At 39.5% G+C, this 26,743-nt stretch overlaps 1 protein-coding gene across 1 annotated transcript in view; it reads left to right on the top strand.

Moving 5' to 3' along the window:
* The window catches only part of ttn.2 (titin, tandem duplicate 2), a 160,489-nt gene that overhangs the window by 84,654 nt on the left and 49,092 nt on the right, over window positions 1-26,743 (top strand). Inside the window, 58 exon segments of the mRNA XM_042764489.1 lie at window positions 61-360; window positions 443-745; window positions 831-1,018; window positions 1,375-1,489; window positions 1,585-1,869; window positions 1,966-2,117; window positions 2,211-2,358; window positions 2,447-2,624; window positions 2,713-2,834; window positions 2,916-3,203; window positions 3,594-3,890; window positions 3,985-4,171; window positions 4,266-4,381; window positions 4,488-4,787; window positions 5,222-5,521; window positions 5,617-5,722; window positions 6,068-6,264; window positions 6,741-7,052; window positions 7,161-7,439; window positions 7,548-7,847; window positions 7,934-8,236; window positions 8,347-8,862; window positions 8,990-9,292; window positions 9,386-9,685; window positions 9,799-10,095; window positions 10,210-10,494; window positions 10,596-10,889; window positions 10,985-11,284; window positions 11,400-11,708; window positions 12,200-12,399; window positions 12,524-12,953; window positions 13,038-13,346; window positions 13,453-13,634; window positions 13,729-13,858; window positions 13,988-14,287; window positions 14,378-14,695; window positions 14,945-15,241; window positions 15,343-15,642; window positions 16,179-16,493; window positions 16,627-16,775; window positions 17,002-17,152; window positions 17,256-17,537; window positions 17,618-17,920; window positions 18,031-18,336; window positions 18,427-18,708; window positions 18,807-19,106; window positions 19,220-19,522; window positions 19,614-19,922; window positions 20,042-20,323; window positions 20,459-20,758; window positions 20,907-21,200; window positions 21,295-24,249; window positions 24,376-24,711; window positions 24,814-25,098; window positions 25,202-25,501; window positions 25,599-25,901; window positions 26,000-26,275; window positions 26,371-26,667. Of these exon segments, the coding sequence (XP_042620423.1) occupies window positions 61-360; window positions 443-745; window positions 831-1,018; window positions 1,375-1,489; window positions 1,585-1,869; window positions 1,966-2,117; window positions 2,211-2,358; window positions 2,447-2,624; window positions 2,713-2,834; window positions 2,916-3,203; window positions 3,594-3,890; window positions 3,985-4,171; window positions 4,266-4,381; window positions 4,488-4,787; window positions 5,222-5,521; window positions 5,617-5,722; window positions 6,068-6,264; window positions 6,741-7,052; window positions 7,161-7,439; window positions 7,548-7,847; window positions 7,934-8,236; window positions 8,347-8,862; window positions 8,990-9,292; window positions 9,386-9,685; window positions 9,799-10,095; window positions 10,210-10,494; window positions 10,596-10,889; window positions 10,985-11,284; window positions 11,400-11,708; window positions 12,200-12,399; window positions 12,524-12,953; window positions 13,038-13,346; window positions 13,453-13,634; window positions 13,729-13,858; window positions 13,988-14,287; window positions 14,378-14,695; window positions 14,945-15,241; window positions 15,343-15,642; window positions 16,179-16,493; window positions 16,627-16,775; window positions 17,002-17,152; window positions 17,256-17,537; window positions 17,618-17,920; window positions 18,031-18,336; window positions 18,427-18,708; window positions 18,807-19,106; window positions 19,220-19,522; window positions 19,614-19,922; window positions 20,042-20,323; window positions 20,459-20,758; window positions 20,907-21,200; window positions 21,295-24,249; window positions 24,376-24,711; window positions 24,814-25,098; window positions 25,202-25,501; window positions 25,599-25,901; window positions 26,000-26,275; window positions 26,371-26,667 (18,174 nt within the window).

Genomic DNA, 26,743 nt, shown 5'->3' with positions numbered 1-26,743 from the left:
TTGTTTCAGTAAAACATTCTAGGATTATATTGTTGCTTACAAATGTTGCTCCTTTCACAGATGTTCCTGGCCCTGTGAAGAACCTTCAGGTTGTTGACACTGCTGATGGTGAGGTCAGCATTGCATGGGAAGAACCAGAGAATGACGGTGGCAGCAAGATCTTGGCTTATGTGGTTGAAAGACGTGATATCAAACGTAAGACTTGGACTCTGGCCACTGACTGTGCCGATAGCACAGAGTACTGTGTAACTGGCTTGCAGAAAGACTCCAAGTACCTCTTCCGTGTCTGTGCACGTAACCGAATTGGAAGTGGGCCCAATGTTGAGACAGATAAAGCTGTTCAAGCTAAGAATAAGTTTGGTAAGTCAAGAAAATCTGAAAGTCAAGTTGTACACACTAAAGGGGTTATTCTTATTGTGGTTTTTAATTTTACACACTCCAGATGTTCCTGATCCACCACAGAATGTTATTGTTGGAAATGTCAACAAGTTTGGTGCCACAGTCTCCTGGGAACCACCACTGTCCGATGGTGGATCTGAGATCACATCATACATTATTGAGCTCCGTGATAGAACTTCTGTGAGCTGGTCTCCAGTCATGGTGGCCAAACCACACGAACGGTCAGCTATTATTAATGATGTTATTGAGAACAAAGAATACATCTTCCGTGTTAAGGCTGAGAACAAGGCTGGAATTGGCAAACCAAGTGCGGCCACTAACCCAGTGAAGATCATGGACCCCATTGGTTTGTAAAATCCCACTTATCATTAATTTTAGCATACATGAATACATTCATACCTAATAAATGCATCATAATTTTTGATCCACAGAGAGGCCGAGCCCTCCACTGAATTTGACACACTCTGAGCAGACAAAGGACTCCTGTCTGTTGACATGGGAGACTCCCTTAAAAAATGGAGGCACACCTATCACTGGCTACATCATTGAGAGATGTGAAGAAGGCACAGACAAGTGGCTCAGATGCAATGCCAGGCTTTGGCAGGACCTGCTCTACAGGGTAATCTTTGCCAAATACTATATGTATATGTACATACACAAAGATGGTTCACTCATATTACTATGAATGGCAGTAAGTGCAAAGCACAGTATGGTGGAATAAGCCCTGCTTTCTAAATAAGAGTAGTCATCGTGATTCGTGCATAGATCTATTTAAGCATAGATTTTAAAGTGAGTTTGGCAAGCAGTTTTTGCAATTCTTATTTTCCAGTTCAAGTAGATAGGAAATGGTCTTTTATGCCTAGCTGCCCAGAAGGATTGTGAATATGGTTGCCGAGTGAACTGACTTTTCTTTGGTCCTGTTATAGTGTGTATTAGTATTGTTATGTAATGCTTATGTTGACATGCATTCCACAGATTTCAGGCCTGAAATTTGGAACAAAATACAGCTATAGAGTACTTGCTGAGAATGCGGCCGGCCAGTCTGACCCCTCAAATATCGTTGGGCCTGTGTTGGCAGATGATCCACATTGTAAGTGATTTCTGTACCATTGCACCCTACATAATCTTTGATATATCTGAATCTTTGGAAATTGTTTAACACATGATACGCTTCTCTTGTCACAGTTGCACCTACTCTGGACCTAAGCGCATTTAAGGATGGTCTAGAGGTTATTGTCCCTAATCCTCTTGCAATTCGTGTCCCTATCACTGGGTACCCGGTGCCCACAGCAAAGTGGACCTTCGGTGAAAATGCACTTACAGCTGGTGACCGTGTGTCCATGGTTACAAAGTCAACCTTCACAGAGCTCATTGTAACCCCAAGTGTGCGCCCTGACAAAGGCACATACTCCTTGACATTGGAAAATGATGTGACCAGTGTCTCAGGAGAGATTGAAGTTAATGTCATTGGTATGCACAGAATTTTATTATAGACATGTATACATCAATTTACAATTCAGAAAATAAAGTGTTAAGTGTTATACTTTATTTTACTCTCCATTCAAGCCTCTCCAAGTGCACCAAAAGACTTAAAGGTTGCAGAAGTGACCAGAAAGCATGTTCACTTGATGTGGGAGGCACCTGATCACGATGGAGGCAGTCCAATCACAGGCTATCAGGTTGAGAAGCGTGAGGTTTCCAGGAAGACCTGGGTGAAGGTATAAACATTACTAATATCTTTGACCATTAATTTCTTTGAATGGTACTGTGAACCTACAGTGATCTCTTTCCTTGTGTTTATGTGATTTTAGGTGATGGCAGGTTTGCAAGACCAGGAATACACAGTCACAGATGTTGTTGAGGGCAAGGAGTACTTGTTCAGAGTTATTGCCTGCAACAAATGTGGCCCTGGAGAGCCCGCCTACATTGATGACCCAGTGAACGTGTCTTCACCTGCAAGTGCGTATTAATACTAATGATAGATTAGTCAGTGTTAAATATTTGCAATATCAAATAATTCATAATTTCTTGTGTGTGTTATTTACAGCTATACCAGACCCACCAGAAAATCTTAAATGGAGAGACAAGTCTGCTAGCAAGATCTTCTTGTCATGGGAACCTCCCAAGTGGGATGGTGGAACTGCAATTAAAGGTTATATTGTTGACAAATGTCAACGTGGCACTGACAAGTGGGAACCATGTGGGGACCCAGTTCCTGATCTTAAGTAAGTTTTCATTTTCAAATGAATTACTCTTTAAATTGAATTAAGTTGCTTACATGCATAAGTTAAACTAAATTAATTTTACAAACAGGTTTGAAGTGACTGGTCTCACTGAAGGACAGTGGTATGCTTATCGTGTGAGGGCTTTGAACAAACTGGGTGCCAGTAAGCCTTGCAAGGCGACAGATGAGATTTTGGCCGTTGATCCTAAAGGTACTTTATTAGATTATGATTTGACATTCAGAGACATTAGGAGTTGAAGTTTAATGTTTGTTTGATTTACCACTTTCACAGAGCCTCCAGAGATTCAGCTGGATGCAAAGGTGCTGGCTGGCCTAACTGCTAAGGCTGGCACAAAGATTGAACTTCCTGCTGACATCACAGGCAAACCAGAGCCTAAAGTCAAATGGACCAAGGCTGACCTAGTCCTGAAGCCAGACGATAGAATCTCAATTGATACCAAGCCTGGCCACTCAACTGTGTCCATTGCTAAGACCAAGAGGGATGACACTGCTACATACATCATTGAGGCAGTCAACAGCAGTGGCCGTGCAACTGCAACAGTTGATGTCAACATTCTAGGTTGTGTGACAGACTTTTTTTTTTAAGTTGATATACCTTGCAAAAACATAGGGGGTCTTATTTTGCAGTAAAAATATCTAAACAAACCTAAACAAGAAAAACAATAGTGTTTAAAATAGTAATGCTTGTTTTCAGAGAATATATTTTGTATTACAAGATATTACAATATGTCTTGAATTGCTTATTTCTTGCATTTTGTTTAAATCTCTATATTTGTTTTTATATCAATTATATATATATATATATATATATATATTTAATCCACTTGTTTTATTAAAATTAAACATTTAAATTTGAAATTAAATTTGACATTTAGTAATTTTGACTTTTTTTCTTATGCAGTTAGTATTCAGATCATACTAACTTTCAATCTTTGCTAACTCCATATAGATAAACCTGGTCCTCCAGCTGCCTTTGATATCTCTGAAATCACCAATGAGTCCTGCTTGTTAGCCTGGAATCCTCCAAGAGATGATGGTGGCTCAAAGGTGACAAACTACATTATTGAAAGGAGGGCTGTAGACAGTGAAATCTGGTACAAGTTGTCCTCCACTGTGAAGCAGACCACCTTCAGGGCCACCAAACTTGTGGCTTTCAAGGAATATGTCTTTAGGGTCTATGCTGAAAATCAGTTTGGAGTTGGTGCCCCAGCAGAACATGCCCCAATAACTGCCAGATACCCCTTTGGTATGTTATTTAATACTGTTTCAACAATTCAGAAACATTGGCTAACATTTCACCTACATTAGAAATCATTATATATATGTTACCACTATCCTAGATACTCCTGGTCCTCCATACAAATTGGAGGCATCTGATATTACAAAGGATGCAGTAACTCTGTCTTGGTATGAGCCTGATGATGATGGTGGAAGTCCAATTACTGGATATTGGGTTGAGAGATATGAGCCTGATCACGACAAATGGATCAGATGCAACAAGCTGCCTGTCACGGACACAAACTTTAGGTATGTAAGGATGTAAATTAGCTCTAGTATGCCATTGTTGTTTCGTAATTTTTTTTTTTTTTTAAACATGTCTAAAATACAAATTTGCTTACAGGGTAAAAGGACTGCCCACAAGAAAGAAGTATAAGTTCCGTGTTTTGGCAGAGAATCTTGCTGGACCTGGCAAACCAAGCAAAGAGACAGACCAGATTTTGATTAAAGATCCAATAGGTAGGATTAATTTTTACCTACAAAATGGCTAAAAAATTTTTTATTATTTTTTAGGAGAGAGCATGCTGTATGAAACATATGTGATTTTTTTTTTTTTTTTTTTCAGATCCCCCATGGGCTCCTGGTAAGCCCACTGTTAAGGATGTGGCCAAAACAACTGCCTTCCTACAATGGACAAAACCTGAACATGACGGTGGTGCAAAGATTGAGTCTTACATCATTGAACTCCTCAAGAGCGGAACTGATGAGTGGGTTCGTGTAGCTGATGGTATCCCCTCTCTTGAGTACTTCCTGAGAGGATTGATGGAGAAGCAAGAGTACTCATTCCGTGTTAGAGCTGTCAATGCAGCAGGCGAGAGCGAACCTAGTGAACCAAGTGATCCAGTGCTCTGCAAGGAGAGACTCAGTAAGCCACACTATTTAAAAATAGTCATCATTTATTCATCCTCATGTTGTTCCAAACATATATGACTTTTCTTTTTCAGTATGACACAAAAGAAGAAATTCTGAATAATGTAGTTGGTCACTTTTTTCCATGCAGTTACAATAAACAGGGAGCTTTCAAGTTTAAAAATTATTTTCAGTAAATAACAAATTTCGGTCTGTTCTTTGTTATTGTTATTGTGAAACTTGACAGCCAAAATTGCTATTCACTTTCAATATGTTAAAAGATAATGGCCAGGATATTCTTGATATTATTCTTTTGTGGTCATATGAAAATTCATACAGGTTTGGAAAAAAATTGAAGGTGAGAAAATGGTGACCAAATTCATTTAAATTTTCAAGTGCATACAGTAATTCTGTACACAGCATTTCCTAATGATGGTCCTCCTCCTTTAGATCCTCCATCACCCCCAAGATGGCTTGAAGTAGTTTCTAGTAGCAGGAACAGCGCTGATTTGAAATGGACAGCACCTGAGAGAGATGGTGGCTCTCCAATCACAAACTACATTATTGAGAAGAGAGATGTCAGACGCAAGGGCTGGCAGGCTGTGGACACCACTGTGAAAGAGCTGAAGTACACTGTCACCCCACTGAATGAGGGGTCTCTCTATGTTTTCCGTGTTGCTGCAGAGAATGCTGTGGGACCTAGTGAATTTTGTGAACTTGCAGACTCTGTTCTCGCCAAAGATACCTTCAGTGCGTTCTTAGTCCTTCTTATTGCTTGTTTCTTCCTTTTGATTGTTTTATATTTAGTGTTAAATTTGTCTCTCACCTGCTTTTCTTCTTCACAGGTACCCCTGGACCTCCATATAATCTGACCATTACTGATATCTCCAAGACTCATGTTGACCTGAAATGGGAAGCACCTAAGAATGATGGTGGAAGACCTATCTTGAGGTACTTGCATATGGCCTTTGTAGCAGTTGGTGGAATGTGGATCCAGGCAGTGTTACTTTAGTATTATTAATACATTATACTATTATAGTATTTATTAATTTTTATTTAGCTTTTATTTTTATGTTTCTTGTATATAGCTTAATTTTGAGTTTTAGTAATTGTATTATTTTGTAAGTTTAGTCATTTTTATGTGCTGTTAATTTTAGTTGTAGTAATTTTAGTATTACAAACTTGTTTAATTACATTTAGTTGCCAAGACAACATTTCTTATTTTCATTTAAGTTTTGTAACTTTTCATCAAATTTTTATATTTGTATCATTAATTGGATAATATCTCTTTCCTAGATATGTCATTGAGAAGAAGGAGAAACTTGGTACTCGCTGGGTGAAATCGGGAAAGACTTCTGGTCCTGACTGCAATTACAGAGTGACTGATGTAATAGAGGGCACTGAAGTGCAGTTCCAAGTCGCTGCTGAGAACGAGGCTGGAGTTGGTCACCCAAGTGAACCCACAGATATTGTGATCATTGAGGACCCAACAGGTATGTTAACAAAAATATCTCCATCCATCCATCCATCCATCCATCCATCTATCATTTTAAAATCTAATTTTTGATTAAACCTAATGTAACATTGAAGATTTTATTAGGATTATGCTTTTTTTAATCTTATGAAAACAGCATTGAAAGCTTTTAACAACTTAAAAACATGCTTCAAATATACTCAAGTAAGAAATGGAATATTACTGCACAAGTGCATATCTACTTTGTGATTCAAAAGAAAGAGACATCTTCAATAATTTTGACCAGTTTGTTTTGATTAGGTCCAAGGAACATATAAAGATAAATGGAAAATAATAAACAAAATTTCAGATTATTATGATTGTGCTTAATAAATAATAACGGCGTCTCTAAGACCTCCAACAAAAATAGAACATAAGTGTTAAATATCAGATTTAGGGATTTAAGATGCAATTCATAATAAGGATCATAAATGGAACCATTCCTTATCTTGACAGGCCCACCATCACCACCTCAGGAACTGCACGTCACTGAGGCAGCCAGGGATCATATTTGTATTGCTTGGAAGGCACCAGAAAAGAATGGAGGAAGTCCCATTGTTGGCTACCATATTGAGCTCTGTGAGACTGGAACCGAGAAATGGATGAGAGTCAACTCTCGTCCTGTCAAAGAGCTCAAATACAGGGCAGGGGATGAAGAGGGAATTGTTCCTGAGAAACAGTATACCTTCAGAGTCCGTGCTGTCAATTCTGTTGGTGCCAGTGAACCCTCTGACATTTCTGAGAATGTATATGCCAAAGATTCTGACTGTAAGCTATTTTGTTGTTGTTGTTTTTGTAAAATTATAAATAAATTTGTTGCTGTTATAAGGTTGCCATTATAATAGGTTGATTGCCCTGTGACTCGTATCATTGCAGGCAGCCCAACCCTTGACTTCCAGACCAAGGATCTTGTTGTTGTAGAGGGTGAAAAGATGCACCTCCCAATTCCATTTAGGGCTGTGCCATCACCTAAGATAACATGGCACAAAGATGGAAATGAAATGAAGGCTGATGACAGAACTTTCTTCAGAGCTGAATACACATCGTGCCATCTGGAAATTCCAAGCTGCTTACACGCTGATGCTGGCCAGTACAAAGTTACCTTGGAGAACAGCAATGGTTCAACTAGTGGAACAATCAATGTTAAAGTTATAGGTATGTTTTTGAGTTCTGTTATCAACTCTTTGGAATATTTCAGCTTTTAACAACTGATGCAAACATAAATCTTTGCTTTGGTTTTACTGTGCTTTTTACAAACGATAGGTCTTCCTGGGCCATGTAAAGATATTGTTGCTAGTGAGATTACGAAGAGCACCTGCAAGGTGTCCTGGGATCTTCCAGACTATGATGGTGGTAGCCCTGTTCTCCACTATGTGCTACAACGCAGAGAAGCAGGCAGGAGAACCTATGTCAATGTTATGTCTGGAGAAAACAAAGTTAGCTGGCCGGTTAAGGATCTCATTCAAAATGGAGAGTATTACTTCCGTGTCAGAGCTGTCAACAAGATTGGTGGTGGTGAATTCATTGAGCTTCGCAACCCTGTAATTGCTGAAGATCAGAAGCGTAAGTAATGACATTCATTGAAAGCATTTGGATGTAACCTTCATTTTGCATAATATTTTTAACAACCTTTTGTCCTTCAAACACAGAACGTCCAGACCCACCAGTCGATGTGGAAACACACAACCCAACTTCTCAGAGTGTGACCCTTACTTGGAAGCCTCCCATGTATGATGGTGGAAGCAAAATTATGGGTTACATTCTTGAGAAGATGATGAAAGGGGAAGAGAACTTCAAGAGATGCAATGACTTCCTTGTGCCAGTGCTGTCCTATACTGTTAAGGGGTTGACTGAAGGAAAACAATATCAGTTCCGTGTACGTGCTGAAAATGCAGCTGGTGTCAGTGATCCTTCACGCAGCACACCTTTGATCAAAGCCACAGATGCAGTTGGTATGAACTTTATCTTTTGTTATTTGTCAAATCGTTCATTTTCATCAGATGTGAAGTCCCTCTGAAGCAAGCTTTGGGTACTGTATATGTAAACATTTTTTTGCTTTCAGATCATCCAAAGGTATTCCTTAGTGGTAGTCTACAATCAGGCTTGACTGTAAAACGAGGTGAGGAGATCCGATTGGATGCCAATATCTCTGGATTCCCTTACCCCCAAATTACATGGATGAGGAACAATTCATCCATTTGGCCAGAGCCACTGAAGAAGAGACCAGAAAGGCCCATTAAGAAGAAGAAAGAGAAAGAAAAAGAAAAGGAGGAAAAGAAGGAGGCTGAAGCAGAAAAGAAAGAGGCAGATGCAGAAAAGAAGGAGGAAGACAAAGAGGCAAAGAAGGAGGAGGACAAGGAAAAGGAGAAAGTAAAAGAAAAGGAGGTGGAGGAACCTGAGGAGCCTGAAGAGGCATACCACCCAAGCTTAAATGAACGTCTTACCATTGAATCCAAGAGGAAGGGTGAATCCTTCATTATTGTAAAAGATACCATCAGAGGCGATCATGGTGTTTTCACCATAAAAGTGGAAAATGATCATGGTATTGCCTCTGCCTCCTGTGAAGTTAATGTCCTTGGTGAGTATAAAACTCTTCAGTGTGACATCAACACTTTACAAGAAACATGTAAACCCCTTTCGCACCTTGAATTAAAAAAAAAAATTAAATAAAAATGGAATTTTAATTTTTGCATTTTCTTTTCCAGATACTCCTGGACCTCCAGTCAATTTCAAATTTGAAGATGTAAGGAAGAACTCAATCCTCTGTAAGTGGGATCCTCCTCTGGATGATGGTGGTAGTGAAATCCTTAACTACATATTGGAACAAAAAGATAACTCCAAGGTGGAGCTTGGATGGGTCACTGTAACCTCAATCCTTAGAGGCTGTAAATTTCAAGTACCAAAACTTATTGAGGGCAAGGAGTACCTCTTCCGTGTCACTGCAGAGAATAAGTATGGTCCTGGAACCCCATGCATCTCCAAACCCGTCATTGCAAAGAATCCATTCGGTATTCCGATTTTTCATTGTTTGCTTGAGAACATCATTTGCATTATTGTGTTTCACAGTTAATTAAACGGTTCGATATGCCTTGTCGATTTAGATCCACCAGATGCGCCGGAGAAACCTGAAATTAAGGATTCCACGGCCACCAGTATGCTTGTTACCTGGACAGAACCAAATGACAATGGCAGCCCCATTGAGGGATACTGGGTAGAGAAACGAGAAATTAACAGCACACACTGGACAAGAGTCAATCGCACCATGGTTCCTGATTTGGAAATAAATGTAGAGGGCCTTTTGGAGGGTCTGACATATATTTTCAGAGTCTGTGCGGAAAATGTAGCAGGACCTGGAAAGTTCAGCCCCCCGTCAGAACCAAAAACAGCACAGGCACCAATCAGTAAGTTTGTAGTATTAGAATTGACTATAAACCATGAAAATATAAGAAATAAATGTAACATCAAATTTATATTGATTTAAAATATAATACTGTATAAAAATTATTTATTTCAGGGCCCCCAGGTCCACCAATTCCAAGAATTGTAGACACCTCAGACTATTCAATTGATGTTGAATGGGATCCTCCTGCAGACAATGGCGGTGCAGACATCTTTGGTTATCATGTTGACAAAGTTGTTGCTGGTACCAAAGACTGGTCACAAGCCACAGAGAGACCATGGAAGAACCACGCATTTACAGTGTATGGTGTTAGAGAAGGTGCTAAGTATATTGTCCGTGTTGTGGCAATCAATTGTGCTGGGGAAGGACAACCAGGTTTTACTGATGCAGTAATTGTGAGAAACCCTGCAGGTATAAACATAAAACTGATGCTAAATATCATGATATTCTTTATTTGTTAATTAACTGAAGTGTTATTCTAATATAAACAGCTAAATATATGGCTCTGTTTCTTTGTCAAAACAGAGGTTCCAGTCATCGAGCTTGACATCTCAGTGAAAAATGGTGTTGTTGTTAGAGCTGGAGAGATGCTGAGAATTCCAGCACATGTGACTGGTAGACCTTTTCCATCTTTGAAATGGACAAAGGATGATGGTGCATTAGAGAAAGATCGTATGGAGGTAGAGGAAGCTGGAAAGGACAGCACTCTTGTTATCAAAACCACAAAGAGAAGTGATCACGGCAAATACCAAATCCAAGCAGCAAATCCAAGTGGTATCAAATCTGCATGGACCAGGGTTGAAGTTATGGGTAAGAATTTTTAAATTGTAATTTGGATTTGAAATGTATACACTCATTCTCATTACAGCATGCATAACATACATTTTCCCACATTTAAAATCCCTTCTCAGATGTTCCTGGGCCAGTTCTTGACCTGAAACCTGTTGTGGTTACCAGAAAGCTAATGATGTTGAATTGGTCAGATCCTGAAGATGATGGTGGTAGTGATCTAACAGGATTTATCATTGAAAGGAAGGAACCAAAGATGCACACATTTAGACAACCTATTGAGACCATTTCATCCAAATGTGAGATTGTAGGTATTATTGAGGGACAGGAATACATTTTCCGTGTTGTGGCTAAGAACAAGTATGGATGTGGACCTCCAGTCGATCTTGGACCTATCCTTGCTGTGGATCCTCAAGGTACATTTTGTATACACAATGCTTTACTCCCACAATAGCACTCAATATTATGACTGTTCCTATGTATTTATTGTCATATTTTTATTAAATGTCAGGTCCACCAACTTCTCCTGAAAAGTTCCACTATACCGAGCGGACCAAATCCTCTGTTACTATTGAATGGAGGCCACCTCGTAATGATGGTGGTAGTCCAATCCTTGGTTACATCATTGAGAAAAAGCGACAAGATCAACCAGCCTTCCAGCGTGTCAACCCAGAGTTGGTGACTGCTCAAATTTTGACAGTTGAAGACCTTGATGAGTTGCATATGTATGAGTTCCGTGCAAAGGCTGTCAATGCATTTGGTGAAAGTGAGCCTTCAATTACCATGACTGTTGTCATTCAAGATGATGAAGGTTTGTCCTATTTTAGTTTAACATCACTTTTCTTCACAGAGTTTTATGATGTCTCAGCACACACATTTTACTTGTCTTTTGATGACACGTTCCATCTCTCTTTTGATGAATATAGTGGCTCCAAGTCTGCATATGTTAAAGCACTTCAAGGGTGATTTGATCCAAGCAAGGAAAAACGAACCTATTGAGATGCCTGCTGAAGTCACAGGCCTGCCAATGCCAAAGATCGAATGGCTGAAGGATGATGTTGTTATTCCCAAGTCAACTGAGAAACTCCTGATAGAAACCAAAGAGATTGATAGGGTGACATCACATACAAAACTCTCCATCCCTGGTGTTACTAGATTGGAGAAGGGCACATACACAGTTACTGCCTCAAATCGTTTGGGAACTCTCAGTCATTCCATCACGGTGGAAGTGTTGGGTAAGTTATCCTGTAGTGTACAAATATTGGACATTTTTGGCCACTTCAGTTAAACCTGTTCAGATGGCAAAATATCAAGCCAAGTGGGATCTGCAACCAAATAGTGCTAGAGTATATGCAGCTCATGTTAAAGTAATTTAAGTGGATGTATGGAGTCATCATATTAACTATGGAAATTGTCCACTAATGTTTGACAACCACAAAGTGCATATAATACTTTTGTCTTATGTTGAACTTTATATATTTTATGTTCAACAAAACAAACCAAACATTTTTTTTGTGAAATGTTTTACATTGTACAGTATTTCTATAAAACATATTCCTCTTGATTTTATTATTATTATTATTATTATTATTATTATTATTATTATTATTATTATTATTAATTGTTATGTGATTCACTGACATTCAGTAAGTCACATCTTAAGTGTCCAAAGTGCTTGTATATTTTGCATATACCTAATGATTTTTGATCATCTCTTTTTTTGTAGATCGCCCAACACCACCAAGAAACATTGCTGTTTCAAATATCCAAGCTGTGTCTTGCAAACTAACCTGGGATGCCCCATTGGATCTTGGTGGCAGTGAACTTACCAACTACATTGTTGAGATGAAAGACCTTAATGGTGAAGATCCTGAAAAGGCTGAGTGGGTGCAGGTTACTAACTCCATTATCGAGAAGCATTATGGGGTAAGCAAAACAATTAATTTAAAGCAGCTGTAAAAGTAGTCATTCAAAATGTATAAAAAATATGCATTTGTTTATATAATACAAATAGAAAAAAATATGATATGTTTTTTTTTTTTTTTTGTAGGTATGGAACCTGCAAACTGGTGGCAACTATAAATTTAGAGTCAAAGCTGAGAATAAATATGGAATAAGTGAGGCCTGTGAAACAGAGGAGGTTCAAATTAAGGATCCTTTTGCTCTGCCTGGCCCACCTGAGAAGGTCACTATTGCTGAGCACTCTAAGACCCATATGTTACTGACATGGGAACCACCTATGGACAGTGGTGGTTCTATGATTACTGGCTACTGGCTTGAGAAGCGTGAAAAGGGCACTTCCTATTGGTCTCGTGTGAATAAGATCCTGGTGTCAAAACGTGGCACAAAAGGCTGGGAATACCAGGTTAACCGTCTCATCGAGGGAACGGAGTATGAATTCCGTGCAATGGCTTGTAATTCTGCTGGAATTGGACCACCTAGTGCCATCTCTGAATCTGCCATTGCTGATGAGCCATTGAGTAAGAACATAAATTAAGTGCATTTCCATTTTGAACAGATTTTAATCCATGTTGCTTCTTAACATTTTTCATGTGTGTGTACAGCTCCACCTAGCATGCCAGCAGCTCCTGAGATTGCTGACAAAACCAAGCATAGTGTCACCCTTGCATGGACCCCACCAGCTAAAGATGGTGGCCGCCCCATCAAAGGTTACATCATTGAGATCCAGGATGAAGGCACTTCTGAGTGGGCCAGGATCAATGATGCTGAAAATCTGCATCCTTCTACTGTGTTCACTGTTCCAAACCTCCCAGAACTTAAGAAATACAGATTCAGAATCATTGCAGTCAATGAAATTGGCGAGTCTGAGCCAAGCCCCAGAACCACTGAAGTTCGCATAGAGGACATTCAAAGTAAAGTCTCACTCTTTTTTTTTTCTTTCACTGAAATACAAATAAGCATTCTCCAGAGTCACATGTTTATTTTTGTATGATCTTATGCATTCTCTTAATTGAACAGCTGCACCGAAGATCTTTGTGGATATCAGTGCTCCTGAACTGCTCTGTATCCGTGCTGGAACTCCATTTAAGATTCCTGCTACCATCACAGGACGTCCTGTTCCTAAAGTTACATGGGAGTTTGATGGCAAAGCAAAGACAGAAAAGAAGGATCGTCTCCATGTCTTACCAGTGGATTCACAGGTAACATCTTTCTCTAATTTTAAACATGAATAATTATTATTTGCTTCTGAATATTTGTAATAAAATGGTATTTATTAATTATCTTTGGGATTAGGTTGAATCTACTGACACTACCTCAGTTATTACAATTCCTGTGAGTTTAAGAAGCCATTCTGGCAGGTACACAATTACAGCAAAGAACAAATCAGGACAGAAGCATGTCAACGTCAGAGTAAATGTGCTTGGTGAGTTACCCACACACACACACACACACACACACACACACACACACACACACACATATATATATATCAATTCAATGTTGTTCCAAATTAATATTGTGCTATGAAATAAACTGATAATGTTTTTTCCAGATGTTCCTGGAGCACCCAAAGAGCTCAAAGTTACTGATGTCACCAGAACCACAATGAGACTTATTTGGAAACTGCCAGATAATGATGGTGGTGAGAGAATCAAGAGTTATTTTATTGAAAAGAAGGCTGTGAATGGAAAGGCTTGGACAGTTGCCAATGCTGCTTGTGCCAACATGGCCTTTGTTGTGTCCAACCTCCTCGAGGGACAGGACTACTTGTTCCGTGTTCGTGCTGAGAATCGTCTTGGCTTTGGACCATTTACAGAGACCACAGAACCTGTTAGGGCAAGGGATCCTATCTGTAAGTTGATTGCTTTAATATTTTGAAAAGCCTCACATATGCGCTTTTTTTTTAATTAACCATATTTTTCTATTTTCTTTTAATGTAAAGATCCTCCTGATCCTCCTACCAAGGTGAAAATTAACCTTGTCACCAAGAACACTGTGACCCTGACATGGGTGCCTCCCAAGAATGATGGTGGAGCACCAGTAAAACATTATATCATTGAGAGGCTGAGCTGGGATACCAGTGGTCCACAGAAAGAGACGTGGAAACAGTGTAACAAGAGAGATGTTGAAGAGACTACCTTCATTGTTGAAGACCTTAAGGAAGGTGGCGAGTATGAGTTCCGTGTTAAAGCTGTGAATGAAGCTGGTGCAAGCAGACCCTCTGTTACTGCCGGACCAGTTGTCATTAAGGACCAGACATGTGAGTACAAGATATTGCCATTTTTCTGTATTAAGTTTCTTGAAATATGGCAGTTCGTTATTTCATAGTCTCAGCCTCAGACGCCACGCCCACAGACCATTAGCTAAATGTCTCAGGGTTTCCCACACATTGATTTAATTGCCGCCACAATATCAAAACTGACTGCCACAAATAGATTTTGCAAAAGGCTTTGACTTCACTGAATAAACATGAGCACATTTTCTAATGTTTCTTTTAAATCTTTTTTAGGTGCTCCAAGTATTGAACTCAGAGAGGCTTTAGAAGGTGCAGAAGGATATGATGTCAGCATTGTTGCCAGGATTCAAGGCTGTCCATTCCCATCTCTTGTCTGGCACAAGGCTCCACAGGAAAAGCCTGATGACAAAGCACTTGTACATTATGACAAACATGTCAATAAACTTGTTTCTGATGAGAAATGCACCCTGTTAATTCAGCAGTCAAAGAGAGATGACAGCGCCTTATACACTCTCACAGCCACCAACAGTTTGGGAACAGCCACCAAGAGTATCAAGCTTAGCATTTTGGGTAAGTCCTTGAATTTCATGACTTCGTTTTTAATCACATTTTGAATGATTCATACATTTGAAAGGTAAAAAAGAAATCATATCCTGTTCTTGTGTCCTTAGGACGTCCTGGTATACCTGTAGGACCAATTAAGATTGGGGAGATTTTCGCTGAAAGGATTGGCCTCTCCTGGAATCCACCATTAGATGATGGTGGTTCCAAGATTACAAACTATGTCATTGAAAAGCGTGAGGAAAACAGAAAAACATGGGTCCATGTCTCTAGTGATCCAAAGGAATGCCAATACACTGTACAAAGGCTAACAGAGGGCCATGAGTATGAGTTCCGTGTTATGGCTCAGAATAAATATGGAGTTGGACCACCTTTGTACAGTGAACCTGAGAAAGCACGTAACCTTTTCAGTAAGTTTCATTCACAGAGAATCTCTAAATCCATGGGTTTTCAAACTTTTTGATGCCCATGACCTCTAAACATGATGATCCCTTTGAGAGGGACCATTTTATATATATATATATATATATATATATATATATATATATATATATATAAGGAAAAATGTTAATAATAACATTATAAAGATAAAGTAAATTACTGGCTTTTATACAGTTATTATACTTAAGATAATCTGGAATGTATATACTGTGTATTACGTTGACGCTGTATGTTGTTATCTAGTAACAGTCTACTCATTGTTAAAATTATATTAATATTGTATATGTATAAACCTTTAGGAAAAAAAAACAGATTTGGCTTTTATGTATTATTGTTAAAAACTAGAATTATGAACAATCTCAGAAAGCAGAATAAAACAATAATAATTTCAAATTCAGTAAATCTGCTTAAATTGTGTTAATTCAAATAGGGGTCCCTGCAAAAAGTAATGTACGACGTTGCAATTCAATCTAATACCTATATTGCTCCACTCCTTTCCTAACAGCTGTGCCTGGCCAATGTGAGAAGCCAACTGTCACAGATGTTTCACTTGAATCTATGACCGTTAACTGGGATGAACCAGAATACGATGGTGGCTCTCCAGTAACTGGATACTGGCTAGAGCGTAAGGAAACTACAGGCAAGCGCTGGACAAGAGTGAATCGTGAACCTATCAGAATCAGGACTCTAGGAGTTTCCCATATTGTGACAGGCCTCTTGGAGGGTGCTATCTACCAGTTCCGCGTTCTTGCAATTAATGCTGCTGGAAGCGGCCCACCTAGTTTGCCTTCTGATCCTGTTGCATGTAGAGATCCCATAGGTATGTTGTGGTTTTCTTGTTGTTGCTGTTTTATTTTTTTATTTTTTTTTAACCAATATACTTTGTAGTTGTACTTTTTTTTTTTTTTTTTTTAATTCATTTGTCTACTTAACGTTTGTATTATTTTTAACAGCACCTCCTGGACCTCCAACACCAAAAGTAACAGATTGTACCAGGTCAACTGTTGATCTTGAATGGATTCCTCCACTTATTGATGGTGGATCTAAGATCACAGGATATTTTGTTGAGTACAAAGAAGAAGGACAAGAGGAATGGGAGAAGGTATGTATAAGTGTGTGTGTATGTGCCTCTATCTGTCTGTCTGTCTGTCTATCTATCTATCTATCTATCTATCTATCTATCAGATATGTAGATATGCATATATTTGTTATTTATTGTCTTTTCTATCTATCTATCTATCTATCTATCTATCTATCTATCTATCTATCTATCTATCTATCTATCTATCTATCTATCTATCTATCTATCTATCTATCTATCTAATTAGGTTAAAGACAAGGAAATCAGAGGCACCAAGTTTGTTGTTCCTGGACTTAAAGAGCTTGGACTCTACAGATTTAGAGTGAGAGCTGTAAATTCTGCAGGCGTGGGAGAACCTGGCGAGGTTTCAGATGTGATTGAAGTGAAGGATAGGACAAGTATGCATTAGTTCACATTTTAGATTTCTCTCCATATTAATCAATCTCTCTTTTCAACACATTCATTTATTTTATTTTATTTTTAATTTGCCATATATTTTAGTTCCCCCTGAGGTAGACCTGGATGCAACTGTCAAGGAAAAGATTGTTGTTCATGCTGGTGGGGTAATCCGCATCCTGGCCTATGTGTCAGGAAAGCCTGCTCCAGAGATTATTTGGAATAGAGACGATGGTGATTTGCCAAAGGAGGCTGCTATTGAGATCACTTCTATAAGTTCAGCTTTGGTTATCAAAAGTTGCAGGAGACAACACCAAGGCATTTATACATTGACTGCCAAGAATGCAGGTGGAGAGAGGAAGAAAGCAGTCATTGTTGAAGTGCTGGGTGAGTGTTTTTTTGTTTGTTTGTTTGTGTGTTTGTTTGTTTTGAGTCTGAATTCTGAAATTATTTCAATTTCTTCACAGATGTCCCTGGCCCTGTGGGTCTGCCCTTCTCTGGGGAGAATCTCACCAATGACTCTTGTAAGTTGACATGGTACTCTCCTGAAGATGACGGTGGCTCAGCTATCACCAACTATATAATTGAGAAAAGAGAAGCTGACCGCAGAGGCTGGACTTCAGTGACATATACTGTCACAAGACACAATGCTGTTGTCCAGGGTCTTATTGATGGCAAGAGTTACTTCTTCAGAATTGCGGCTGAAAATATTATTGGACTGGGTCCGTTCACAGAGACCACTGCTCCTGTCGTCATCAAGGATCCACTTTGTAAGTCTTGTTTATTTGTATCATTTTTTTTTTTTTTTTTTTTTTATTATTTGTTAGTGTCATTACTTTTAATTGCTTGTAAAATGTCTCATACATTTAAACTTCCTCAGCTGTACCTGAGCGCCCAGAGGACCTTGAGGTGACAGCCATCACAAATGATTCAATAAGCATCGCATGGAGACCTCCGAAGTATGATGGAGGTTCAGACATTACAAGCTATGTTCTTGAGGTTCGTCTTATCGGACAGGACAACTACAGCCGTATTGCCACAGAGGACAAACTTATGGAACGTAAATTCACACACGTGGGTCTTAAGGAAGGTTCTTCTTACGAATTCCGAGTTAGTGCTGTGAATCAAATCGGCCAAGGCAAACCATCATTCAGCACCAAACCAGTTACATGCAAAAAAGAGTTTGGTAAGTAATTACTTGCGCTGAAGTGATTTGTTCTATAATTTTCTTTTTCTTGACCGTTTATATTTTATTGTATACTGTACTCTTTACTAGAACCACCAAACCTTGATCTTGAGTTCCGTGACAAGCTTGTTGTTCGTGTTGGGGAAACTTGCACTCTTCAAAGTGGGTACTCAGGAAAACCAGCACCAACTATTAAATGGTTAAAAAATGATGAGGAGCTTCAGGCAAATGAAGAAATTGCTCTCACCAGCACAAAGAATAAATTGTGCTTGACTATTGCAAAGGCAAAACGTGATCACAGTGGAAAATACACTGTTGTTCTGGAGAACTCCATTGGCTCACGCAAGGGCATATGTAATGTTATTGTTGTCGGTAAGATAATCTTTACTTTTGTGAAGCGTATTCTTTTCTTATCTTGCTATTATTTTTGCAAACTTAATTGTTAATCATATGTATAATGACTTTTTCAGACCGTCCACAACCTCCAGAGGGTCCTGTTATTTTTGACGAGATCTATAGGAATTATATGCTCATTTCTTGGAAGCCCCCACTGGATGATGGTGGAGCTGCTATTTCTAACTATATTGTTGAAAAGAGAGACACCAACAGGGATCTGTGGATGCCTGTTACAGAATCTTGCACAAGGACATCATGCAGAGTTCCAAAACTGATTGAGGGAAGAGAGTACATCATTAGAATATGTGCTCAGAATATTCATGGCATTAGTGATCCATTGCTATCTGCTGAGACAAAAGCAAAGGATGTTTTCAGTAAGTAACAGTTTCTGCAATGTAATATAATAGTCGCTAAATAATTTTAACAAGAATAATTTATTTTGTGATCAAGAGTCTTACTCATGTTCTCAAATCTCTAACACTTGCAGAGGTTCCAGAAGCTCCACAGGCACCTGTGGTAAAAGAAATCTTTAAAGATACAGCGCTGATTTCATGGCTTCAGCCAGCTGATGGTGGAAAACCAATCACAAGCTACATTGTTGAAAAGAAGGAGACCAAGGCCAACATGTGGTCTAGAGCTGGAAAAGATCGCATTTACCCTAACACAGAATACTGGGTTCCTGATCTTCTCAAGGGATGTGAATATGAATTCCGTGTCATGGCAGAGAATGTGATTGGTGTTGGTGACCCCAGCCCACCATCAAAGCCCATCTATGCCAAAGATCCTATTGGTATGTGTCTAAGGATGTTTTCAATGAAAAATTTACAGTTTTTGCTGAGTTAAAATATTAACCTTCTATTTACTTGAATTTCTTGTTACAGTGATTCCAAGCCCACCAGTACTTCCAGTAGCCATTGACAAGACAAAAGATTCTGTCACTCTTTCTTGGCAACCACCGAAAGACTGTGGCAGAGGCAAAATTTTTGGCTATCTTGTTGAGTATCAGAAAGCTGGTGATGAGGAATGGCTTCAAGTTAATCAAACACCTGACTCTTGCCAGGGCACTACATTCAAGGTTATCAACCTTGAGGATGGTGCACTTTACAGATTTAGAGTAAAGGCAGTGAACGCTGCTGGTGAATCAGATCCTGCATATGTCCCAGAGCCCGTTCGTGCACAAGACAGACTTGGTAATTTTGCATACTTGGATATGTATGACTTTACTTTGCTAATTATGCTTACTGCATTTAGGCAAATATGTGTGAAAATAAAATATTAAATGTTTTTGTTTTTTGTCTGTTGTCCATAGAGCCCCCAGAACTTGAACTGGATGTGGGCATGCCTCGTGAGATCAAAGCAATGGCTGGAACCCATATTAATATTATTGCTGGAATCAAGGGAATACCTTTCCCCAAAGTCACATGGAAGAAAAATGAAGCAGATGTTCCAACAAGAGCAGAGATTGAAACATCTGGAACAGCAACCAAATTAGAGATGCGTTATTGCACTCGTGCAGATTGTGGGGATTACACACTTACTGTTGAAAATCCAGCTGGATCAAAGACAGCCACATGCACCGTGCTTGTTCTTGGTATATATTTCAAAGACTATGTTAAATTAAAAACTGTACAATACAAATAACTGTACAAATAAATTAAATAACATTTAAATAATGTTCTTATAAGGCAACGTGTTAAGTTGTTGTTTTACTTGTTTGTTTTCGTAGACAAGCCTGGACCAGTTCAGCATCTCAGAGTATCTGATGTCAGATGTGATTCTGCCCAGCTGTCTTGGAAAGACCCAGAAGATAATGGTGGTACACGCATCACTAACTTTGTTGTTGAGAAAAAGGATGCAGCATCAGCACAATGGGTGCCAGTCTGCTCATCTTCCAAAAAACGTAGCATGATGGCCAAACATTTGATTGAGGGAACGTCATACATGTTCCGTGTGGCGGCTGAAAATCAGTTTGGAAGAAGTGAATATGTTGAGACACCAAAAGCTATTAAAGCAATGAATCCACTGTGTAAGTATGGCCTGTGAAATTACTCTACTTTTAGGCCTATTTAATGTTTATTTTCAAAGCAATATCTAAAAAGTATAATATATAAAAATAAAGGGAAAAAACTAACAATTTGTTATTGTTATACTTGTTATTCAACTGGAAATTTCAGTCCCACCTGGTCCACCTAAAGACCTGCATCATGTAGATGCTGACAAAACTGAGGTGTGGCTTCAGTGGAATTGGCCTGATCGTACAGGAGGAAGTGACATCACAGGGTTCTTGGTTGAGTACCAAGAAGAAGGTGAAAGGGATTGGGTAGTTTTTAAGACTGTCAGCATTCCTGAGTGCCATGTGACTGGACTGGAAGAAGGAAAGACCTACAGGTTCCGTGTTAAGACAGAGAATGCAATTGGTTTAAGTAGACCAGACACCACTGTGCCAGTACTTTGCCAGGAAAAACTAGGTTAGATTTATATTTTATCATTCTCTATGATTACTTCAATAAAATATGTTTTTAATTTGTATTATTAAACTTTTTTCTTCTACTGTCTTTGTAGTGCCGCCAATTGTTGAGGTGGATGTGAAGTTGATAGAGGGAATCATTGTGAAAGCTGGAAGCACTATTAGATTGCCTGCCATTATGAGAGGCCTTCCGGTTCCCACTGCCAAATGGGTCATTGATGGAGAGGAAATAAAGAGTGAAGGCAATACCAAAATTGACACTGACAACTTCTCCACAGTTCTGAGCATTGCCGACTGCACAAGACATCACACTGGAATCTATATTCTCACAGTGTCTAACTCAGCAGGAAGCAAGACTGTTTCTCTGAATGTCACAGTGCTTGATGTGCCAGCTGCCCCAATAGGTCCTGTAAATATCCTTGAAGTGACTCCTGATTCCATGGTTATTGAATGGCGTCCTCCCAAAGAGGACGGGGGAAGCCCTGTCATGAACTATATTGTTGAGAAGAGGGAATCAAATAAGGAAACTTGGGGAGGAGTAAGTTCTGGCAGCACTTCCACAATGCTCAAAATTCCTCGTCTGCAGCAAGGAGTTGAGTATGTTGTGAGAATTCGTGCTGAAAATAAAATGGGAATTGGCGCAGCTCTTGAAAGTGCACCAACTGTAGCCCGGCACCAGTTTGAGCCCCCTGGCCATCCTGGAAAACCAGTTGCATCTGATATTTCTGAAGATGCCCTCACACTTGGATGGACAATGCCTCTGTTTGATGGTGGTAGTCCAATCAGTGGTTATATTATTGAGCGAAGACATAAAGGAGGAAAATGGATTAGAGTGAATAAAACACCTTGCAAGGACCTTAGATACAGAGTGCTTGGGCTTTTTGAAGATAATGAATATGAGTTCAGAGTATTTGCTGAAAATATTGCTGGCTTTAGTGGACCTTCACCTATCTCAGATCCTGCCAAACCTTGCAGACCAATTACTGTTCCAGGACCTCCAGTAAACCCTAAGGTAAAGGACTACAGTTGCACATATGCTGACTTAGTCTGGATCAGACCCACAAGAGACGGAGGCAGTCCTGTCTTAGGATATATTGTTGAACACCAGAAGGGAGGTGGTGAGTGGGAGAAAGTAAATAAGGATGATCTGATTAAACAGTGTGCTTACAGAGTAAAAGGATTGACAGAGGGCACAGAATACAGGTTCCGTGTTAAAGCCGTCAATATGATTGGAGAAGGTGAGACCAGGGAAATTCCAGAGTCAGTTATTGCTAAGGATATTGTCATTCCTCCGGAAATTGAGGTGGATGCCACATGCCGTGACCGTGTGACTGTTCGTGTTGGGCATAACATTAATGTTGTAGCATATGTCAAAGCAAGACCTGATCCAGAAATCACTTGGAGCAAAGGTGAAAGTGTTTTGGAAAAGGACAAGCGCACCACTCTGACAAACAACTTCCCAGTAGTGCAAATGCGTATCAAGGAAGCAACCAGAGCAGATCATGGAAAGTATATACTAAAAGCTGTAAATGAAGCTGGAGAGGCCTCAGCTACTATTACAGTAAATGTTCTGGATAGACCTGGGCACTGCCAAAATCTTAAGTTGACCTATGTAACTAAAAACTCTTGCATGGTCTCCTGGGATGCACCAGAGGATAATGGAGGCACTGAGATAACAAATTACATTGTGGAATGTCGGGAGCCAAGCATACGAGCCTGGTCAATGATCTCATCTGACTGCACAAATCGCATGGTAAAGGCTAAGCTCATGGAAAATCATGAATATTTATTCCGTGTATCTGCCGAGAACAAGTGTGGTCCTGGGCCAGCAACAGAAACCAAAACTCCCATCCTTGCAATCGACCCACTTCAGAAGCCAGGTGAGCCAGAGAACTTCCATGTCAGTGATATTGGTAAAAACTTTGTTTTCCTTAAATGGAGAAAACCAGATTATGATGGTGGAAGTCCTAACCTAGGCTACTATTTGGAGAAAAAAGCAAAGGATGCTGAAGAGTGGGAGAAGGTACATGAAGGAGTCCTGAAAGGGACATTCTTCATGGTAGACAAATGTGTTGAGAACCACACATATCAATTTAGAGTCCAGTCAACAAATGACGGAGGAGAAAGTGCCTGGGTTAGAACATCTGATATTCTTGTCAAAGAAGAAGTTCAGAAGCCAGTTCTTGACCTGAAATTTGTTGGTACTATAGTGGTAAAAGCTGGTGAATCAGTTAGGCTTGAAGCTGGACTTAGAGGAAAACCACAGCCTGAGGTTACATGGGTGAAGGAAAAGACTACAGGTGATAACCCAAGGATCAGCATTGACACTGGACATGATTACTCCAAATTCCTCCTTACTAAAACCAAGCGTAGTGATACTGGAAAATATGTGGTCACTGCTACAAACTCAGCAGGATCATTCACAGCATATGCCAATGTTACAGTTTTGGATATACCAGGACCTGTCAGAGATTTGAAGATTTCTGGCATTTCCACAGACAAGTGCAGAGTTGTATGGGATCCTCCAGAGGATGACGGCGGTTGTGAGGTGGACAGCTATATTCTAGAGAAATGTGAGACAAGAAGAATGGTTTGGTCCACTTACTCTGCCTCTGTTGTCACCAATTACTGTAATGTAACACGTCTTGTTGAAGGAAATGAGTACATATTCAGGGTAAGAGCAGAAAACAAGATGGGAACTGGACCACCAATGGAGAGCAAGCCTATTACTGCTAAGACACAATACAACAGGCCTGGTCCACCTGATGCACCTGAGGTAACCAAAATTGGTAAAGATGAGATGACTGTGGTATGGGCTCCTCCTGAAAACGATGGAGGAAAGTCTATCACTGGTTACATTCTGGAGAGAAAAGAAAAGCGGGCTGTTCGGTGGGTCCCTGTCACAAAGAGCCCTATCTCTGAGAGGCGTATGAAAGTCACCAATCTGATCCCTAACCACGAATATCAATTCCGTGTCAAAGCTGAAAATCAAGTAGGATTGGGAGAACCAAGCAAACCATCCAGACCCATAACTGCAAAAGATCCAATTGGTGTGTATAGTCTGTTTTATCTGTTATAATTTCTGTATAAACTGTTCATTCAAGATTGTGTATTTTTTTTTCTTATTGATGTATTTATTTGTTTTAAACTAAACTGGCATTGTATTTGCCATTTAGAGCCCCCTGGTCCTCCTGGCAGCCTTAAAGTAGTTGACAGCACAAAGACATCCATTACGCTTAGCTGGGCGAAGCCTGTGTATGATGGAGGTGCTCCAATTATTGGATATCTGGTTGAAATGAGGGATAAGGTGCAAATGGAAGGTGAACAAGAGAGAGATCCAGAGGAAGGCTGGAAGAAATGTAATACTGCTGGACAGCTAGTCATAACTGAATTTACAATGATTAACTTGGATGAAAGACAGGAATATGAATTCCGGGTGTTTGCTCAAAACCAAGTTGGCATGAGCCGTCCTGCAAACCTCAAGGATGCTGTATCACCAAAGGACATCCATGGTAAGCATTTGTTTTAAGATGTCGTGTTTTAAAGTGTTATGATTGCCCTTGAAATTCAGTACACTTATTCTAATTTTTAACTATTTTTTTTTTCCACAACAGAAACTCCAGAGATTGATCTTGATGCTGGTCTAAGAAAAGGCCTTACCGTAAGAGCAGGTTGTCCTATCAGACTTTTTGCAACAATTAGAGGAAGACCAGCACCTAAAGTGACTTGGAGGCGCATGGGTGTTGACAATGTCATTAGGAGGGGCCATGTGGATCAGATTGATACAATGACCTTCCTTGTGATTCCTGAGTGCTCACGTGAAGACTCTGGCAAATATTCTTTGACTCTTTCTAACCCCTCTGGAGAAAAGGCTGTATTTGTTCGTGTTAAAGTCTTAGGTAAACTTACATTTGTATAAAATGCATTTTAAAATTAAATAAGCATTGCATTTACCTACTATCAAGTACTGTCTGTAAACCAGTTCCTGAAATTTTTCAACAGATACTCCTGGTCCCGTTGGTGGACTGGAGGCAACAGACATTACCAAGACAGCCTGCCAGCTTGCATGGTTGCCTCCAGAAAACGATGGTGGTAGCCCAATCTTAAACTATGTTGTTGAGAAACGTGAGGTTGATAGGAAGACATGGACAAATTGCACAAGTGACTTGAAGAAAACAAGCTTCAAAGTCACAACTCTGACGCCAGGGATAGAATACTACTTCCGGGTCATGGCAGTTAATAAGTATGGCATTGGGTTGCCTCAAGACTCACCAAAATCCTACCTCGCTACAGATCCCAAGAGTAAGTCCACCTTACATGGTATAATTATATTATATAATATTATATTATTATAATATATTAGTATTTTGGAAATAATGTTTATTTTTACCTTTCAAAGGTGAGCCTGATCCTCCGAAGAAGATGGATATATTAGAAATTACTAAAAACAGTGCAACTCTAGGGTGGCTGAAGCCACTTAGAGATGGTGGATCTAAGATTAATGGATACATTGTTGAATACCAGCAGGATGGTCAGCCTGAGGACAAGTGGACATTATACTCTGTTGTGAAAGACTTAACAATTGTTGTAGCTGGACTTAAAGAAAACACTAAGTACAGATTCAGGGTTGCAGCAAGAAACGCAATAGGATGCAGTTTGGCAAGAGAAGCTGAGGGCATATTTGAGGTCAAAGAACAGCTGAGTATGTATACAATGATGTTGTACTCTCCAATTATTAATTTATTTTTATCCATGCTGTATTTTTTATGAATCACACTGAATCTTTTACCTCTTTTATAGTGGCACCAAAGATCATCATGTCTGATGTGGTTACAGCAAGAGCAGGATCTAAACTTATAGTTGAGGCTCTTGTGTCTGGGAAGCCTGCTCCAGTCACAAAATGGAAAAGGGGAAATGATGACATAGTTACATCAGATCGTATCTTCATACAAAAAACCCCAACCACAAATTCACTTTTGATCAAAGATGTCACAAGGAAGGATAGTGGTTATTACAGTCTGTCTGCTGAAAACAGCACCGCAAAGGTCAACCAGATCCTCAGAATAATCATTCAGGGTGAGTTTGTATTGTTATTGTTATTATTATTATTATTATTATTATTGTATTTTGACTTATAATGACTTTTTGTTTGTTTGTTTGTTTGTTTTTAGACATCCCTGGTCCGCCGCAGGGTCCTCTACAAATTCTTGAGTTTGACATGGATTCCTGCACACTTGCATGGGATTCACCTGTTGAAGATGGTGGCAGCAACATCACAAACTACATTGTTGAGAAGTGTGATGTGAGCAGAGGTGACTGGGTCACAGCTGCATCTTGCACCAAGACCAGCTGCAGAGTTGGAAAGCTCACACCTGGCAAAGAGTATGGCTTCCGTGTCCGTGCTGAAAATCGTTTTGGCATTTCAGAACCAATTTACTCTGAGAAAATGATTGCTAGACATCCATTTGGTAAGTCTCATATATAAACACATTTGAACACTGACACACAAAGAGATTAGGCTTTATTTACACTAATACATATGTT

The sequence above is a fragment of the Cyprinus carpio genome, chromosome A9, assembly GCF_018340385.1.
Source record: "Cyprinus carpio isolate SPL01 chromosome A9, ASM1834038v1, whole genome shotgun sequence".
In the NCBI taxonomy this organism is placed as follows: Eukaryota; Metazoa; Chordata; class Actinopteri; order Cypriniformes; family Cyprinidae; genus Cyprinus; species Cyprinus carpio.
This window is presented reverse-complemented; position numbering and strand designations above follow the sequence as displayed.